This window comes from Cydia fagiglandana, chromosome 3, assembly GCF_963556715.1.
Source record: "Cydia fagiglandana chromosome 3, ilCydFagi1.1, whole genome shotgun sequence".
In the NCBI taxonomy this organism is placed as follows: Eukaryota; Metazoa; Arthropoda; class Insecta; order Lepidoptera; family Tortricidae; genus Cydia; species Cydia fagiglandana.
In genome coordinates, this window is record NC_085934.1 from 11411982 (window position 1) to 11432348 (window position 20367).

Consider the following 20367-nt stretch of genomic DNA (forward strand, 5'->3'; position numbering starts at 1 on the left):
GGACCTCCTACCGATGCCGAGCTATGGGTTCTAATCTTGGCAGGGGCATCATTGAATATTTTATTCGTACCTAATACAATTCAGCTGAGTCGGAAGTAACAATTTGTCTGAGCGTGATTTTAACACACTATTTAATCCACTCTGCTGGACTATTCTTATATGTAGTGTTGATTTTGCTTTATTTGGTAAAATGTTTACAAAGAGAGAGAAAGAGAATTATAACCGTAAATAAGTTAAAGTTAGAAACTCTTTCCGTTTTAACCGACACGAACGACACCCCACATCATAGGGTTAAAGCGAAAATAACATCCCCCAATTACTTATTCCACTACTTTGTCGACTTATGTCAAAATTACTGTTCCCTAGCATTTACGATCATGGAGCAAAGCCTCAGATGGATAGACAGACGGACATGGCGAAACTAAAAGGGTTCCTAGTTGATCCATTTCCAATGCGTAAAAACGAGTAAACCTGTAAACAAGGATAGCGATAGCAAAGTTTAACTAAAGTAGTTACAAAATCTTGCTAGGCAGGTACAGTCGATATTATCCCATCAAACAGAAAAATATTGGTACGTAATAAAAATTATTTAAATCGTATTTTCTCATGCAGATAATTTAATAGTAAAACAAAGGCAGTGAATGTTCACGGCGCTATTGTTTTTATACTTGATTAGTAAAACGCAAAGTTCAAAGGGCTTGAAATATGTGAAGCGTTATTATTATTAATAGTAATAGCGCACGTAATTGTGTTTGCGTGTATACTTGACCTAATAAACGATATCAAATATCAGGTATTCCAGTAAAGGTATACCTATAACAAAAGCGTCTGTTTGAACGGGTAGATTGTATTGAGAATGACACTAGTGTTAATTAACCTCTCCGTCACCCAGACGCGAGGGTAATTTGCAAATCAATATTTGTGAAACTGTAACTTAACGAGCACAATAGATCTACAATCTACATGTATCGAAAACTTGACGACGTTCCGTCATAAATGCCGTTGGTAATAAACGGACAGCGGTGTCGAATCGATATACAGAAATCGATTAATGTGATTTTCTTAAGGCCATACCAGACAGTAGCTGTTACAACGTGCAGTTGTGGGCATTTTATTCCTTTATTGATTCTACAACAGCCCATAACTCATCGAGTCGAAATAGTTCGTTGTTGGCGTGGTGAACAAGACCATCCATCTTATTCTCTATTATTATCAGTTCTTACTTACTTTTGTCTGACCCGAGAATGTAACAGTTGGCTCGCCTCTACAACCCACTTGGGAAATAAAACCTGGCCAAACATAATGATTAAGTTGGTACAACATTATCCTTGTTGAGACAGTTATTTAATTTAAAGCAAGTAACATCTTTTTAAATACATGTTGACAGTACGCTACTCTAATAGCTGCAATATCCATGCCTAAGCTCTGATTCACATTCGGAATACCTAGGCTGGCAGTAAAGTGGCAGGAATTATTTATTTCAATTAGCATGTTTAGCTGATAACTTTGCACCTTATAATTTCCCATTTCCGCCCTGATTCGACCCTTGTCAAAGGGTTGTTTTAGGTTAAGGCCGATTCCAATTTGCGTACGATAACAAAATTAAAGTATCATTCTATGGAACTTGCTAACTATATAAACAAAAGTGACTAGTAAATTCATCATTCATAGTCTTACTGGTTATGAAGCTTTTTTGCCCGAAAGCTGCACTTTGGGAGGAAAGCAAGCCGCTTTGCACGATGATAGTAGAGGCCCATTTAAACATTTTTTTTCGAAGAACCCGTCATTTCGTCCTTTAGGAGCCGAGGTGGAACGAGGTCCCTTAAAAACAGAAAAAAAAAATCTAAAAGTGTCACGGATCATCCGATTTCGCTAAATTTGGTGTCGATTGTAAGAAAATGACTTGCTTCATCGTAAAAAAAAATTAAAATAAAATATGTCAGTACAAAGATAATGTAAAAAAAATTGAAAACCTATTTTTTCATTTTACACTTTATTTTTGCAAATAGTGTGTTCCATATAGAAAAAAGTCTACAAAAAAGCACTAAATGATAAAATCAAATATATTTCTTATCGTATATTGAAAACCGCATCAAAATCGGTTAAGCCGTTTATGAGATTCAAGTTTTAGAATTTGGCTAAGTTTTATTTACTAGGCGATAGTACTGTCATATTCCTTAGTCGAGACTTTTGCTTCTGTTAATAACCAAGTTTATGCACTATAGGTTGTTAGGATAAGCAAGGATACACATGTTGATGTGTTTGAGTTTTGATGCCAGTGGAAGATGGCCCTTCGTGGACCAAAAACTCTTCCAGGCTTTTTCGATGCATCGATCGATTTCCTTGGACTGCTTATTATCGAAGGATGTTATCTCGCCCAAGCAGGAGTATTCGTCAACGAAATTGTATATCCTGCCCATCTACCGTGACCCAACGTTTCACGCCATTGACCATTAACTGGGTTTTTGTCCTGTTCATTTCGAATCCGACTTCAAGACTTGGCTGGTCTAAGGCCTTCTAACATTTTCTCTAAATGAGGTGCAGTGGGGGAAAAGAAGACTATGTCGTCGGAAAAACGCAGGTTTGTCAATATCAACCTTATTTCGCCGACGTCAATGCCCATTATTTACCATTTAGCCATCAGTTTCTGGACGATTTCTTGCAGGCGAGAGGTAAACAGCTTTGGAGATAGTGGGTCGATCATCCTGTTTGACTCCTTTTTGGATGCAGAATTAGGGCCGGTAACTTGCAGTATCTTTGCGGTAGATGGTTCCGATGAACTCTGCCTGCCTATAACACTGCTCGCGTTGCTTCGCTGTGTGACTAAATATGCGCCGACCCTGGGGTCACCCCTTTTTTCACGTAGGCATCATTATCCTAACTTATTGATAGTTTTTTTGCCTCAGCACACTAAGAACCGCTTGTCTCTGCGGCTACTGGTACCTACTCGTATGTACAAATTCGTAGGCAGGCTCCAAATTTGAATATTTCGCTCGTTTAAGTTTTGCTGCGTTTTCGGCGGCTGCTCCGACGCGCCCTGTGGCCTGAGGTGTCCTCACACAAGGGCAAGTGTGCTTACACACGTCGCATCCCAAATGAGGCTGTGTTTTCGCGCTCACGGAAGCAGTTGTATATTTAGGCCCTGATACTCCAACACGCCTGTCGGATGTCCAGCGTCCAGTAGCATCCTGAAGTACCTGCCTTTATAAGCTTTTTTGTTCCAACCAAACCATTTCATTAAATTGTATGACGTATATGCAGAGCACTGAACGGTTTTTTACAGTAAAGAACAAACTTGTAACTAACCTTCCCTCAACTCAAGCTGCACTTCACAGACATACCTTGCATGCAGCGTACCATGTGAGCCAAGTACGAATGACGGCGAATAGACCTTTTCAGGATTCCGTAGCCAAAGGGTAAAAACGGGACCTATTACTAAAACTCCGCTGTCCGTCTGTACGTCCGTCTATCCAAACGAACAGAACTGGTAAACACCAGGCTGTATTTCACGAACCGTGATAGCTAGGCAGTTGAAATTTTCACAGATGATGTATTTCTGTTGCCGCTATAATAATAAATACTAAAAAAAGAATAAAATAAATATTTAAGTGGGGCTCCCATACAACAAACGCATTTTTTTTGCCGTTTTTTGCGTAATGGTACGGAACCTTTCGTCCGACTCGCACTTGGCCGGTTTTTTTGTGAATATATACACATATTTTTAAAATAGATAAAGTAAATACCCACAAGATACTTAAAATTTACTATGATTTACGTGCTTCTTGGTCTATAAAATAAATAAACAAAACTAGGCCAAGTTCTGAAACATGGATCTCTTAAACTGCTTAGCCGATTTTGATGTGGTTTTCAGTATACGATAATATATATGTTTAATTTTATAATTTAGTGCTTTTTTGTAGACTTTTTCCTATATGGAACACACTATTTGCAAAAATAAAGTGTAAATGGAAAAAATAGGTTTTAATTTTTTTTTACATTATTTTTGTATTGACATAATTGGTTTTAATTTTTTTTACGATGAAGCAAGTCATTTTCTTACAATCGACACCAAATTTAGCGAAATCGGATGATCCGTGACACTTTTAGATTTTTTTTTCTGTTTTTAAGGGACCTCGCTCCACCTCGGCTCCTAAAGGACGAAATGACGGGTTCTTCGAAAAAAAATGTTTAAATGGGCCTCTACTATCATCGTGCAAAGCGGCTTGTTTTCCTCCTAAAGTGCAGCTTTTTTTTCATAACAAGCATGACTATCAGAGACAATTTCAATATGGCGGTTTGTTTACATAGTTAGCAAGTTTCATAGAATGACAGTTTACATTATTATATCATTAAAACGTAGGTTTTGAAACTAACAGGAGGTCTATAGTTCGTTTTTTTAGCATTAGAAAAAAGGTAAACAATCTTGAAATGTCTTTTAAGTGAAAAACACGTTTTAAAAATAAGTCACGGCAAATGTGTATCAATTATGAATGTAATACGATTATTTATATTCTTCTGCTTTCATAAGTAATCGTTACTGATTTAAAAAAGCGTTTTTCAATTAAAAGACATGTCAAGATCGCTTACCTTCTTGCAAGTTCTTTCCAATGCTAAAAAGCGAACTATAAATCAAATTCTTAATTGCAAAATCCAGATAAATCCTGTTATTACAATCAAAATACGCCTCCTTATCCGTACAATAAATAAATAAAGAATGTGAAGTATTAGGTACCTGACACTGAAACTATAATATATTTCTACCGAACTAGTGAAAGGGTTATGATTATGATTTTAACAGGATATGTAACGGTAGATAGGTATATCTACCTTATACGCACTTGAGTATGTTAAGTAAAATTATGTTTTGAACATACCTAAATAATAAATATAAACAACATGACTCAAAATTATAAATATACCTAGTAACAAATAGTAAAGTACCTATAGTGTTCACTGTTTGAGAGCTAATTAACTGACCTTAAATCAAGTGAATTGGCTCATATCATAATCTGCTATCCGCTAAATGATTTATTAAAGAAATAAATAAAATAAAATAGCCATTTATTGCTACGAATCTAGCAGCTCAATAGAGTTGTATTATACACAATTTTATACCATAATAACCCAAGAACACCCCTAAAGCTAAATAATTATAGATATTTTCAAAATACTCGAGTTGTGGTCCTAATTGTGGGCGCAACTGAAATAAGCGGTCGCGCTCCCATACTAAATTTGTACGGTGAAGCATATTTGTGTGGTGACCTCGATTGACTTGTGTGCTCCGTCTAGTAGTTGAGGTGGTCTGTGTTGACAATTGACATCGGTCGGCATAGGCCCAGGTCCAGCGATAGCTATTTTGTCAACTTCCCATCTGCGGCAAGGTCTGCCTCTTTTCCTTTTCCCATCTTCGAGGTATATATGTACCGGGTTCTAACAATTGTTGTCCATTGTTGTCCTGGTTCTCTCAATATGTGTCCTGTCCATTTCCATTTAAGGTTATTTGATACATAGGATACATCCATTAATTATGTGTTTTTTCTTATAGTGCTTATTTTTATTTTTGGCTTTCTTTATCTTATGATGTTGAGAATACTTCTCTCTATGTTGTGTTGGCATAGGTAGGGATTTCCTATTATTTTGATTATAACGATAACAAAATTATTAGTAATATTAGGAGCCTCAAAACCAAGTCGTATTTCAGACAAATTAGCTTTTATAATACTTGCGGCACTCTCATAAATAACTTTTCTCGTATTTCCTCTACGAACCCCTCACGCAAGCAGAGATGTTATCACTCGTTGATATAAATTGCAACTGATCAATCTTTTTCAATTCGAAAGGTATCTTGTCAGCGAATCGATTTGAAAAAGCGAGGAAGCATGTTATAAGAACCGCAGGCAGGTAGCCTTCGGAATATACTGAAAGGAAAACCGACTGCCATGTCAATCTATTTTACGGACCACACATTGTGTCGCGTGTAACAGGTAAAACTGGCAAGTTAAACAGCTATTATCTACAGAGTAGTTGATTACATACCTTTATCTTGTCCTTTCGCAAACCAGAAAGTTTCTGCTGCTTTAGTGCGTGTGTTAAATCCACGTCATAATACCTATTTATTCGTCAATCTGCAGAATCTTACAGTAATCAGCTTACAAGCTCCACCATGAACACTTATAGAATGCACAACATTGAAGCAAAACATAGGATCATCACTAACAGATAGATGCCGAAGTAGGTACACGGAGCATCTTGGTATTCGTTTGAAGTTAGACGGCACAAACAAAAGGCATGAACGGAAATGGGGAACGTTTTGACCTTTTGTTTTACGAATAGCAATACGCCACGGAACATTTGTTTAATCAAAAATAATGCTGGCGATGTATTGTATTGACCTATTTTGGATTTTAAGTTTAGTATCTACCGAACTGAGGAAAAAACTAAACATACATTTACGACGTACCAAAATAATTATAATTTAATGCTGTATCTACTAACTATACCTAATTATCTACCTAGAGGTCTATCTCTTGGACCTTCATTGTGTCATATTGATTACTAAGTAAGATCTAAAAATAACAAATACTTTGCAAATCACAGTTTTTACATTTTAAAACGGACTTATTTTTAAGTAGATAACAGGTATGTTATGTTATGAAAGTACACTCTACCTTAAACAAGTGGATAAAGACGTCGAGTCTTAGCTTTCGTACTTATCTATAGTAAAAAAGGGGTCTTGAGAAACGGCGACAAATGTATCCAAAAAGGGCTCTGTTTCTTCGCACCGACGACCGTGGCCCTACACAAATAACTGCTAATTGATGATGATGATGTCCTCCCAGACGTAGATATCCGTCGTACATATACCTACGACGGATACTGCTAATTATAATAACAGTAACATGACAATAATACAGCGCAGCAGTTCCCCTCTCCTTTGAATTCAGTAGGTAGCATAAAATCAGATGAAAACGCCTTTTGTAATAAAATATTGACGCAATATTATATTATCTTAGTTAATTAATATTTTCATGATTGTGATAGAAAGATAACGCATGATGTGTAATTAAATTGGTAGTATTTTCGGTACATTTCAGTAAAACGAAGCAAATTTGAAGCAGGTACTTACTGAAATGTTATTTGAGTGATAAAACGAACTTAATATTGTACTGATGTACACAGTTCGATCGCATTTGCTTCCCCTTGTAGTTTCAGTTTCACTGTAATTTCCCAACTTTGTTGATTTTTATACCCGGTATTTTTTTTTGACGTGACAAGGTCTTATAAATCGATGAACACCGGTAGCATGCGCGAAAAAGTGTCACGATGTGGACAGATCTCCGTGGTAACGTTGTGGACTGATCTCCATGGTAACGTTACGGCCACGTTTTCTTATGACGTTATCAGTGTTATCACGCAAAATTATCGTCCGTATACCGACTTTACAGATAACCATTTTTTTACACTCCGTGGTATGGTAGACTCGTAAGTCTTGAAGACTCGACTATATTTATTTATTATATTGATTTATTTTACGCGTATGGATGTAAGAAATCGTCGTTGCCGCCATTGAGGCGTTAAGCCACGAGCGTCTTAAGAGTTCGAGTATAAGCCTCGAAATGTTACTAGTTATTATATTTAAATATTTATATTTATTTCCACCAAACAATTGAAAACTATGACATATCAATGCCATTTCGAATTTCGATAGTCCGAAATAGTACCTACTTGCGTTTAGTAGCAAATGTATAAACTCATAAAATACTAATCAATATGTAAACAGGCCCTAAAGTAAGTGTACACGCTCGTAGGGGCCTGAATAAAACATTAATTACCAATCTCCAAAATGGAGTTAATTAGAATACCGGTTTCTTTGAGAAAGTTACTTAATATTAATAGGAAACACCGTGTACATTATGCATTGTTATGTTTCGTGTTTAAAATGTTGGTTTCGCTCGGTAGCAAACTTGTTTCACCCTCGTGCCTTGAAACCCTTGCAACGCTCAAGATTCCTATTTTTCGAAACACTCTCTACGCTGCAAGTGGATCAATTTTGGGCTCGTTGGCTTGCTCTAAAATTGATATACATAATTATTACGTCGTTAAAATTTCACGACTTTACTACATTTTTGCTCAGTAAACGGGACTGTCGCATTAAGTTTGTTGTAGTCCAGGAGATTTCATAATTATTATGTTACAATATTATATTAAGGTAAACGTGCTCGACATGTTAATGATCAATAGATTGCTGTCACCTCTATTGACAATGACTTAAGTTTCAAGATGACATGTACTGGGACCGCGTCGAGCACCGTTTACCTTACATACTTCAGTATAAAAATAACAAACAATGTTTTCCTTTTTGGTTACTACTGTTAAACACCAGTTTGCATTGTGACAGATGTTACGACGATCCTGGCGTCGCTGGTGGTGCTGGGCATGGGCTCGTCGGGGCAGGTGTTCGCGGCGTCGGCGCTGCGCGGGCTGCGCTTCTTCCAGATCCTGCGCATGGTGCGCATGGACCGGCGCGGCGGCACCTGGAAGCTGCTAGGCTCCGTCGTCTACGCACATCGACAGGTTTCATTCATATTATCGCTATGCATATTGGTTGCAGCGTTTTTTCTAATTCTAACTTCAAGTGGGATCTGGAATTAGATTGACCAATCCAAATATTCAATTTATCAGAAAGTGGTTGCTGAAGAACCTTATTTATTTTGAAAGACCTGAGACTTGGGTTAAAGCAAATGTTTTTTTTTTAAATCCAATTTGTATGGCAGTGTACAGTCAGCAGCAGAAGTTGCTAAGCGGGCCAGGTGTTCAAAATGATCTTGACGCGACTTTATTGTTAAGAGAATAAGAGCATGTCAAGATAATTTAGAACACTTCGCCCGCTTAGCAACTTCTGCTGCTGACTGTACCTAGTGTACAACATTTTTTGTACTTTATATTTTACCGTTCTTACGCCATGCATGATTTATATATACGGTTAAAGATTCTTTATACTCATAAGAATTAAAAATTCAATTACATGGAAACTTGGAAACATTATAAACTGAATACATTTTCAAGTTAAACGAACAGTGCATAGTTATAACAGTTACTATCAAAAACGTATGTAGGTAAGTTGACAATCGGCATTCAAACCAGGGCTGCCAGATCGTATAATAGGCTACGAAATTCGTATAATGAAATTATTTTCGTATACATGTCGTATAGTTGGTCAATCGGTATAATTGGATACGAAAAAAACACCGATGTCAAACTACTACTGTCAATGCTTCAAAAAACAGTGTGCCAATCAGAGGGCCTACCGCGAACCACGTTCGACGTCTTGCCTCTCTGTCGCACTTGTAAATACGTACGTAAGTGTGACAGGGAGGCAACACGTTGAACGTGGTTCGCGGTAGACTAACTAGTAGACTAACGTGGGCTATAACCGCGAAAATCCAAGTTCGCAAATTGCGGGCATCTTTCTCTGTCACTCTTATTACGCTGTCATTGGAGTAAAAGAGAAAGATCCCCGCAATTTGGGGGCTTACCGTGAAAACCGAAATTCACCAGTTATTAAAAAATCGATTTAAAATAATAGTTTTTTTTTGTACTCATATAATGCAATCGAATTTCGTATAATTGCGGGCACAGGATCGTATAATCAAGATTTATGTACTGGCAGCCCTGATTCAAACTAGGTCGGTTTATGTGCGGCTGCAGCTTTCTACCATCACTAACAATCACGGAGCAAAGCCGAGGGCTGACGGACAGACGGACATGGTTAAATTATAAGGGTTCCTAGTTGACTACGTAACCCTAATATAATTTTTAAGAAAAAAAAACCGACTTCCATGGGGGCCGATGAAAGATTACTGTAGATGGTACACTATGTAGAACAGGAGGTAAAACCACCCACTTTTCTACTAGCATTTCGCTTCTGTATAATGGCTCCTCTACAGGATGGGCCAACGCCGTCCACTCCAAGGGACGCAGCCATGCGGTAGAATGAGATAGCAATATCACTTGCTCCCTCTAACGCATAAATGCGTCCCTTGGAGTGGCCGGCGTTGGCCCATCGTGAAGAGGAGCCATGAGGGTCGTAGTTCTAGCCTAACCTAACCCACTCCTCAGATAGCAGTTCGGTTCTGTGCGGATCGCAGTTCGAACCTAATCAAACCCACTTTTCAAGTAGCATTTCGTTTCTGTAAGGCTCGCAGTTCTAACCTAACCTAATCCTTGTTCGGTTCTGTGAGGATCGCAGTTCAAACCTAACCTAACCCACTTAATGGCGCATGCCGTGCGGTGTACGGGGGTTTAAGCGGGAGGGGCTAGTAAGATTGGCATCATCGTACTTTATACCTACATTAATTTTATGGTAGGTAATCATAGTTGTTTATTTAGTTAAGGTATCATAGTGGTTTTCTGGATCAAGGTCCGGGTCCGAGTCCGGGTCCGAGTCCGGGTCCGAGTCCGGGTCCGAGTCCGGGTCCGGGTCCGAGTCCGGGTCCGAGACCGGGTCCATGTCCGGGTCCGAGACCGGGTCCGAGTCCGGGTCCGAGTCCGGTTCCGAGTCCGAGTCCGAATCCGGGTCCGAGTCCAGGTCCGGGTCCAAACCGGATCCGGGTCCGAACCGGATCCGGGTATGAGTCCGAGTCCGGGTCCCAGTCCAAGTCAAAATCGAAATTCGTAATCATCAAACGTGTACCATGCGTCATTGAAGAGTTCTGTTCTGGTCATCATCAGCAGTTCCACTTCATCAAATGCGACAGTTTTTAATGTAAATGCTTGATTTTATGATGAAAATACAAAAAAATCTATACGTATGCCTTTAATATTTGAGGAGTTCCCTCGATTCCTTATGGATCCCATCATCAGAACTCGAGCTTGACAAAAATGTGGCTTAAAAACTTAACTTGCTCAACGAACATAACGAAAAGGAAAAATCGCCAAACGTGAACTATGCGTCGTTTAAGAGTTCTGTTCTGATCATCATCAGCAGTTCCACTTCATCAAATGCAACAGTTTTTAATGAAAATGCTTGATTTTCTAATGTAAATACAAAAATCTCTATACGCATGCCTTTAAAATTTGAGGAGTTCCCTTGATTCCTCATGGATCCCATCATCAGAACTCGAGCTTGACAAAAATGTGGCTTAAAAACTTAACTTGCTTAACAAACATAACGACGAGGACAAATCGCCAACCGTGAACTATGCGTCGTTGAAGAGTTCTGTTCTGATCATCATCAGCAGTTCCACTTCATCAAATGCAACAGTTTTTAATGAAAATGCTTGATTTTCTGATGTAAATACAAAAATCTCTATACGCATGCCTTTAAGATTTGAGGAGTTCCCTTGATTCCTCATGGATTCCATCATCAGAACTCGAGCTTGACAAAAATGTGGCTTAAAAACTTAACTTGCTTAACAAACATAACGAAGAGGACAAATCGCCAACCGTGAACTATGCGTCGTTAAAGAGTTCCGTTCTGATCATCATCAGCAGTTCCACTTCATCAAATGTCACTTTTTTGGATGTATATGCTTGATTTGTTGATAAAAACCCAAAAATCACTATATGTATGCCTTTAAGATTTGAGGAGTTCCCTCGATTCCTCATGGATCCCATCATCAGAACTGGGTTTTGACAAAAACGGGACCAATCTGTATGCATATACATTCAATCAAAAAAAGAATTTTCAAAATCGACCTAGTAATGACGGAGATATGGAGTAACAAACATAAAAAAAAATAAAAAATAAAAATAAAAAAAATAAAAAAAAACATACAACCGAATTGATAACCTCCTTCTTTGAGATTTGGAAGTCGGTTAAAAAGGGTAGGGTATAAACATAGGATATTTTGACGCCAGAGATGTACCTAGGTAATTTTTTTATAATCTTTGGAACTATTTCTTAGTATTATTATTTTATTTTTATTTTAGCGATAAGTCAAGTTATACTTAGTATTTTTTATTTTATTTACACAAAATGAACTTAACGGAGACTTAAAACGTCTACACTTAAATTCCTACAAATAAAATTATAAGTTTTGTCAACTATTTCTCAGTTTCTACTACTACAACCTCCCCGTCGAGGGACATTTGGGAGTTTCACCCAAAACACACCCCTGCGGTTGGGTGCTCATAACGCTATAAGTGCTATAACAATACTATTTTAACTCGCGTATGCTGTGGTCGGCACGCACATGTGCACAGGCCTTTATCTTGAATTGGAATTTTGCTGACATAGGTAGCAGTGGCGGCACGTCCATAAAAGCCGATTCCCAACGGCTTGCCTGTTTTCGGACATTTGAACAGAGTTGTAAAGGAAATATGTAAGTCAAATTAGCCCCGGCTTGCCTATGGATATGTTGGACGCGCCGCCACTGATAGGTAGTACATTTCTACGTAATGGACACATTCGTAGACTTACGTACACGACATATTACATTTTTTTTTATATTCATACTAAAGTAGTTAGGTAGGTAACGGGCACTTGAGCGAATTATACATAGGTATAGAGTTGCTGTATTTTTCAATTAAATATAAATCATTCTGATAAGTAAATTCCAGCGATCTTCTAACAAATTCGCCAAATACTTACCCAATTCATCGCGTACCAATTTCATTGGTTGTCATTGTTGTTCACAAAAAATGTGAATAATCAGTGACGCGGAAATCAAAGTAATTTTGTATGAAGATCCGCATCGGGCGGGATTAGGCTATCAATTTCCCCGATATCACAGAGCTTTGGGAGGCGCAGAGTATCAGTGTCAACAATTCGTTACCTTATCGCCCGATAAAACGGAATTAGACGAACCGAAATCAAGGGATAGCAATATTATCTACCTACTAATATTTGAGATTTGCATTTGCAACATTCACTTTTTCACGTTTGTTACCCGATGAGACACATAATGGATTATACTTTTCTATTATAGGTACAGAGCATCAGCCCTAACCTAACGAAAGTGTAGGAGGGTTCGATCCGTATGGAAACGTCATACTTAGATCTTTTTACTAATATTTGCGAGTAGCAAAGATAGCAGATTATTTGCAATCAAAAGACATTTGTGGTCTGAGGTTTAATAATATAATTACCGATCAATAGAAAGATTTCAGTAAAAAAAATGTAAGGAGTAAAGCACAAGGAGTAGTATAATATTTTATATAAAATGAAATAGCTACCTATATTTCTTCCATCTTCCTTTGGTTAACAAGTTTAACAACCTTCTATTATTATACTGTAGTGAAACCAGCGCAAGTTAGGTTATTATATACTGTATAATATACCTACTACATACTTACTCATACAACGCCGCTAGCTTTAGATATATGAGAAGACGCTTTGTAGCTATTCTAACAACAGAAATTACGCTTGTGAGCTTGAAAGTGATGCGGGAGGGACGCAAGCAACCCGCGCCTCTCAAAACAATCGTTTGCACATCAAAGAACCGTTACGGCTAAATTTGCACACGACTCAATTAACGTCAAGGGTCATTTAGAAAAGTTTGTACGCTCCAAGTACCCTAAGCGTGAACGTTTACACTCTGCGAGATTGTAACCGCCCTTCTATAGTAACCATGCTAACCTTCAACATTGATTGGTAACCCTGATTACTTTAAGGGCTTCATTAACGGAGCTATGTGGATTAATTCCAATGGGTTTGCTCGTTATTTCTGTTTCTGACAACGAAACGCAGGTGTAATTTATAGGTAGGTTCAGACGAGAGTTCGTGTAGTGTAGACTTACTAAAACAGGTCAAACTATCCACGGGGAAGGTAGTAGGTAGGTATTTACTACGAGTAGGTATTTCTATAAATTGAAATAGTACATACCTATATATGTAGGTAAATCTAATACGGGCAAAAAATTAAACCAGATATAAAAATCCGTGTAATCATTCATCATCATCATCATCATTAATTAACAAGCTTTTTAAAGTTAAGTACACTTAATTAGGACCCAGTAATTAATTTTTGAAAATTTACCGAGCAGCAATGTACTGCAGACAATACGAGATACGAGCTTTTTATAGCAACTACCAACAAGCGTTGACAGTTACTTTAAAAAAAGCTCATATCTCGTAACTTGTGTGTTGCTTAAGTTGCTTTACATTGCGGGCCGAATTATTCATTGTATTTCTAAGAAAAAAATATCTCAATATAGGTATTTCTTACGTCCTATGCTAAACATCGTTTAATTATTCGCCTATACGGGCCAATATTATATCTTTCATTGAGTGATGTGCCTCCAGTGTGTTATAATTAAAAACTAGCAATCTAATGACACGTTATAGCGACTAGGTTCCTTTTTATAGGTACTCATTTTTTAATACTAAAACACGAACAATAACGAGTCTTAACAAACTAGATTTGACGAAAGCATTTGCGTAACGTAAAGTCTAGTCTTAGTTCTCCACTTGATGGTGCATAGAATACCAAATACATTAGCTAATAACCGTTTAGATGGAAGTGGTTTAGTATGAGTCTGATGCGACGAGCGCTGCGCTACGCGCAACCTGAATACGTAGTATAAAAGCACAAGCTAAATACCTACATATCTACAATTCAGTTAGTTGGGAGAAGTGTTTCTCGCAATTCGACGCTGCCGAATGAGTACATTGCAGAGCGGCTAAACGAGCCTTGACGTTGAAAACGGCGCTTGCGAGGACTTTATGGACTGCAGATTTACAAAGTTTTTTCACAAGAAACAAGAAGGGAAAGAATTAAGTGACACAGAATGAAAGGTCCCTTGCGGCTCATTTTTATGACACGTTTACCGAGAGAGCGCCGAATTGAATATGTATTCGGCTCACAGTTCCACAGTTCCGAGTATTTGTACATAATATTTATATTATGAGATGTTCTGTTTTGTTGTGATTTAATTAATATGTAAGTTTATTTTCTCAATCACTAGTAGTCCCCTATGTCTTTTTACATAACCGATTAATATGTTCCGTTTTTTGGGCCCGATTCGGATTTTGAAATAGACAACTATTAGATATCTTTTAGACATCACCAAGATACGATAACGATATGTTTAAGATCTAATCTGTCAAATTTGACATTTACGCGATTCTGGAGATACTCTTGAACGATTTACACAGGATATGACTTAGAAATCCAATTCACATCTAATAGATATCTTACTCTATCTAGCGTAAAATTGACATTGGTTGCCCGAATTGCGCTGCAAAAGAGAACTAGTTGATATTTAAACTATAACGTATCTAGAATGGATCTAGTACGTGTCGTCTCTTGTGAATATCTTGAAGTTCGAATACGGCAGTTTGTCTTTATTAAGCTTTACTGTCGTGATTTTTTTTTCATGTGTTTTGGAATCATGGTTCAAAAGTTTAAGGTTGAGGAACACTTTTTTAGACCTTCGGATTATTTCTGAAAATATACAGTTTATCAGAAAATAATTTATCAAGATCGTTATTTTCTTTTGAAAGATCTAACCAACGACACCCCACACTGGAGAATTGATGCGAAATCCGCAAAAAAAGATTAGTTAGCGTAATTGATATATGTACATATACGTATCTACCTATGCCAATTGACCTTTCAATTAATAACTTTCACTGAGGTAGGCCGTGGACGGACGGAGAATCAGACGGACATGGCGAAACTAGAGGTAGATGAGGGTTCCTACTTGTTCCTAATATCTTCTAAAACTCTCAGGATTTTTGAAATCCACGGCATGTATTTAATTACTGTGTAATTTATAAAAATATATTTACAAGAATGACACTTTTTTTCGATCCAACGTTAGCAAGTCCCATTAGCGAGCCTGATCGTTTTCTTGCATAACCATGCTGAGTAAGCGTTGCGGGACTGGGCGCAATTTCCTCCGCGACGGGGCAGGGGCCGAACATAAGGCGGACCCGATGTCTACACAATTGGTTCATGTTAAAGTTGCATGATCACATTGCAGAGAATAAAGCGGCCAGTCTGCCGTATTTCTCGCTCTTTTGTATGGACACTCCGAAACAGTTTAACTAACGTATCTAACAATCTGTTTATAGACTTGTACTCCGCAGCTCATATCGTAGGCTACATTGTTGAACATATTCTATTACTATGATATTTTCAATTTTTCATCGAGCAAAATATTGCGTACAAAAAAATAATGATTAATTATTGTATTGTAAGTAGTAATGCTCTCCAAACGCCCAAGGACAGGATGGTAGGTATGTTGTATTTTTTTTTAACTATTTACTCATCTACCAACAATATTGTACCCAAGAAATAATTTTACATTGGTACCTACCTTTCTGTACACGGAACTCTCTTATTCCTGTTTCATCGTTCTAGTTAATGTAAGTACTCATACTAATCGAACTGTTCAAAACTACCGTAATTTAAATGCATTTATCAATAGTTCACATCAAATACTATTGTTTCTAGCCAACTCGCTCACGATTAAGCTCAGCTACTGCACCTTGACTAAAAATATTTGGACTTAATCTGACTCTTAAAAAGCTTGCCGTTATTTTAGAAACCGGGTACGGGTTCGGGACGCGTAACGTTTGAAGGGTGTATTTTCATTTGTCCCCACCGGGTACAGATAGGGTTAGGTGTTTCCAAGGTCACGTGGGGCGGGAACAAATGGGAATACACCATTTGAAGTAATTGATACTTAAATCTGCTGTTGTTTAGACAATACGTGCAGTTTACCTTCCTCCGTAGAAAACTTATTTCTACAGTTATTACCTACACATTAATCACAGGATTCTCAATCTCGTATTATTTGTAGTTATATACATTATTCACACATACATAACGAGTACATACTTATATGAATAAATAAGAACGCTTCGTTTACTGAAGGAGCGAGTAAATTCGCAAATATAGAAGGGGCGTAAAAGGAGTTTGGGTCCCTCCGCCGTTTTCTTCGCCTTCGATTAAGAAACCGCATAACGTTAACAAGGGAAGGGGGTTTTATCGAAAACAAGTTCTACATCACAACCGGCAGGCCTGCAGAATTGTCAAAAGTTTTACCATATATTCTACCATGTCCAGTCCGTTTTATGGTACCTAAAGTTTGTCAATGTATTAAAGGAACATGTTCAGAACATTTTAGTCATTCAACGCAATTTTTAGGCACATCCACATCACACAATAGCTGGAAACCGGGCTAGGTATTTTGTTTCATCGGTAGCGATAATTACAGCGCCACCACTCAATCCTGCATGCGGTCGGTAGCTTGCGGTTTATAAGGCCACCAAGAACATGCATGCGATTTTCGTTACGTTGCAGAATTTGGTCGACCGACTGAATTCATTGTAAGTACTTGTACTCTGTAGTTAGCACGAGCATCGAATATTGCTTGCAAGTTCTCGCGCCGGGGTTTAATTTGCATGAGATGATTTATGTCATGTGATAATGACGTGGATGCAGTGGTTTAGAGGTAATAACTTTTGCGACATTAATCCCCTCTAAGCTTTACACCTACGTTAAAATAGGTTTGATGGTTGATGAATGCGCGAAAACGCATTACGCTTTACTGTCTAAGTTTTTATATTTGGTTTTATTGCATAATGTCAACTTCGGCAGTACCTATTACCTTACATTATACGTATTATTTATTATGTAAGTAGATTGACCCTGTGAGTAACTAAAGAAATATTTTCATTATATTAACATAGTTAAATGTGATTTAAACTCAATATCAAAGTGCTTCTTATTTTACGCTAACAGGATTGTATAAGTAAGTAATATGGATTCATGTTTCTGTATAAAAATTGTTTATCTAATAAATACAATATTTCAGCAACTCTACCTGAACAACCAAATTTTCAGTTAAAAATATTTTTTTTTAAAGTGAGAAGATACTAAGCTTAGTATTGAAGAATTGTTGACTGATCCATGTTTTAATTGCTGTCTATTAGTTATGCTTTTGCAGAAATATACCTACTATAAGTACATCTAATCAACAAACGTTACAATTAAAAAATGTACGCAGTGAAGATAAGTAAAAGCGCGAAAGATGAATCCCGGAATTTCGCATCAAATTCGATAAGTAGCTTCCTACGAAATTAATGGTAAATGAATAAAAATGTCCAAAATATTTACTCTATTTCAATTTCCTGCTTTTAGGAAAGTCGCCCGTGGCGATTTATAGCACCACTTGATTAGCGTAAAATCGCAACACCTAAGTTTTTTCTGTTATATATAGCAGAATAGGTACTTAATATACTTATTCCCTACCCAATTTTAAATAAGTTTAGGAAGTATGGACGTAACACGAATGGTAGTGATTCTGAATTGCGGTCGGCACACAAATCGTTGGAATGACAAAAGACAACAACTGCGCCGCAGCGAGCCCCGCCGGGGAAACGACTAGGTAATCGCCACAACAGACGAATAAATAAACTAAACGTTTATGACGCAAACAGGAAGCGTAGATGTTCTCTCAAATCAATTGGATATCTATATGACCACTCTTAATAATAAGGTTTCAATTAGCTTGTTTCTTTCTGATTTGTAAGGAGTGGCCAATTACTATACCTATACTGGAACTATAACAGTCACCAATACATATAATTTGTTTCTATTATCAAAAAGTTAAAAGATTTAATCAAATGAATATACATTTGATTAAATCGTTTAACTTTTTGATCCATTTCCCGGTGTTATAGTGAATAGTTTTCTTTTTGATCCACTTCCCGGTGAATAGTTCCGCAATTTTGATGACAATGCTAACATAGTTGATCTGATAAGGCAGTCGGAAGGTTGCCAAAGGAATTCTTCGTCGTAAAAACGCAATCACATAGAGTTTGGCTCATTAGAAAGGTCTAGAGGAGGAGTCGACAAACGTGCAGAGGACAGGAAGTACAGTCAACAATAAAAGCAAGTGTACAATAAGTTTTTCGCAAAAAAATCATTTTTGGTACAAGTTTTATCGCCGACTGTACTTTTCTTTCAACAGGCAACTAATACTCATAGAGACAATTCTAAAAACACAATTAGGTTTCGTTGTTTTATCAGTTATCACAGAGTTCCTATGGCCACTGCCGGTCTCCATCGTCAGATCAGCTCGATGACACCATAATATTGCAGTTTTTATTTGATTTTGTTAACTTTAAATTAGTCAGTTTTTTTGCTAGACAGTCTGCTGTTCATGGTGGTTCCCTGATAATTGTTAAAAATTGCATGAAATCTAAAGAGCGTAAAGATATTGTAAATTATTCCATAGAAAGAATTATCGAAATTTCCTGTGTAGAATTAGAAAAATATATTATTGTATGTGTTTACAGACCACCATCAGCTGACTTCAGCACATTTGAAACTACAATGGAAAGTGTGCTGAAATTAGTATGTAAGGGCCAAAAACATGTTATAGTCTGTGGAGATTTTAATGTTAACTTGCTCGAGTCCTCTAGTAACACTGTTAAAATGCTGTGTTTGTTTAAATCATTCAATTTATTTAACTTGTTTCTTGAACCTACTCGGGTAGGGGTAACTAGTGCAACATGTCTGGATAATATATTTTGTAATTGTGAATGTATAGATAAGCAAATATTTAACTGTTTTTATTCTGATCATAGCGGTCAAAGGGCTGTTTTCTTAAGCGATATTCGTGATACTCCACAAACAATAACATATAGACCCATTACTAGTAGTCGCTTGGAATTATTCAAAAATGAAATTCAAAAAAGTCTTTGTAGGTTACCATTTTCACATTACAACTGTAATAATTTGTATGAAGATGTTTTTAACGTAATTCTTTATCATTTTAATCAAAATTTCAGTATGAAAACTATTAGTGGGTCAAAAACTAGAACAAAGTTTAGTGAATGGGCTACTGCAGGCATTTATAAAAGTAGAAAAAGGCTTTATGAACTTTATAGTGAGAGAGAGCTGAACAAAAATACAGATTTCCTGGACTATGTGAGGAACTACTCAAAAATCTTCAAGAGAGTGTGTTTAACAGCCAAAGCAAACTATACAAGTTCTAAACTGAAAGTGTCGGACAACAAAGTGAAGACAACATGGAATATTATAAATAAGGAAGCTGGTAAATGTAAATCACGCGATTGTCAAGTCAACATTGTCTCGGATAAACAACAGACCATGTCAAACAACGATGTTGCCTCGGCATTCGAAGATTATTTTTCTAAAATAGCTATTAATACCACGAAATGTCTACATTCATCTTCGTCTCGAGCTCATTCCTTACTTTGTGCTAATGTTAAGAAATGTAATATTAACTTTGAGTTTAGTCTAGTAGATTCAGCAATTATTGTTAAAACATTCAAGTCACTCAATTTAAAGAAAACGGAAGACTTATGGGGAACATCCGTTAGAGTCATTAGTCATGTCTTGGACGTAATAGCGCCTTACTTAGCCGTAATTTATAATATTTCAATTT

At 37.1% G+C, this 20367-nt stretch overlaps 1 protein-coding gene across 9 annotated transcripts in view; it reads left to right on the forward strand.

Moving 5' to 3' along the window:
• Positions 1–20367, forward strand: part of LOC134680072 (potassium voltage-gated channel subfamily KQT member 4) — a 70839-nt gene that overhangs the window by 15424 nt on the left and 35048 nt on the right. For all 9 annotated transcript variants that reach the window (XM_063539088.1, XM_063539085.1, XM_063539084.1 and 6 more), the window contains one exon: positions 8399–8574. In XM_063539088.1, the coding sequence (XP_063395158.1) occupies positions 8399–8574 (176 nt within the window). The remainder of the gene's footprint in view (positions 1–8398; positions 8575–20367) is intronic.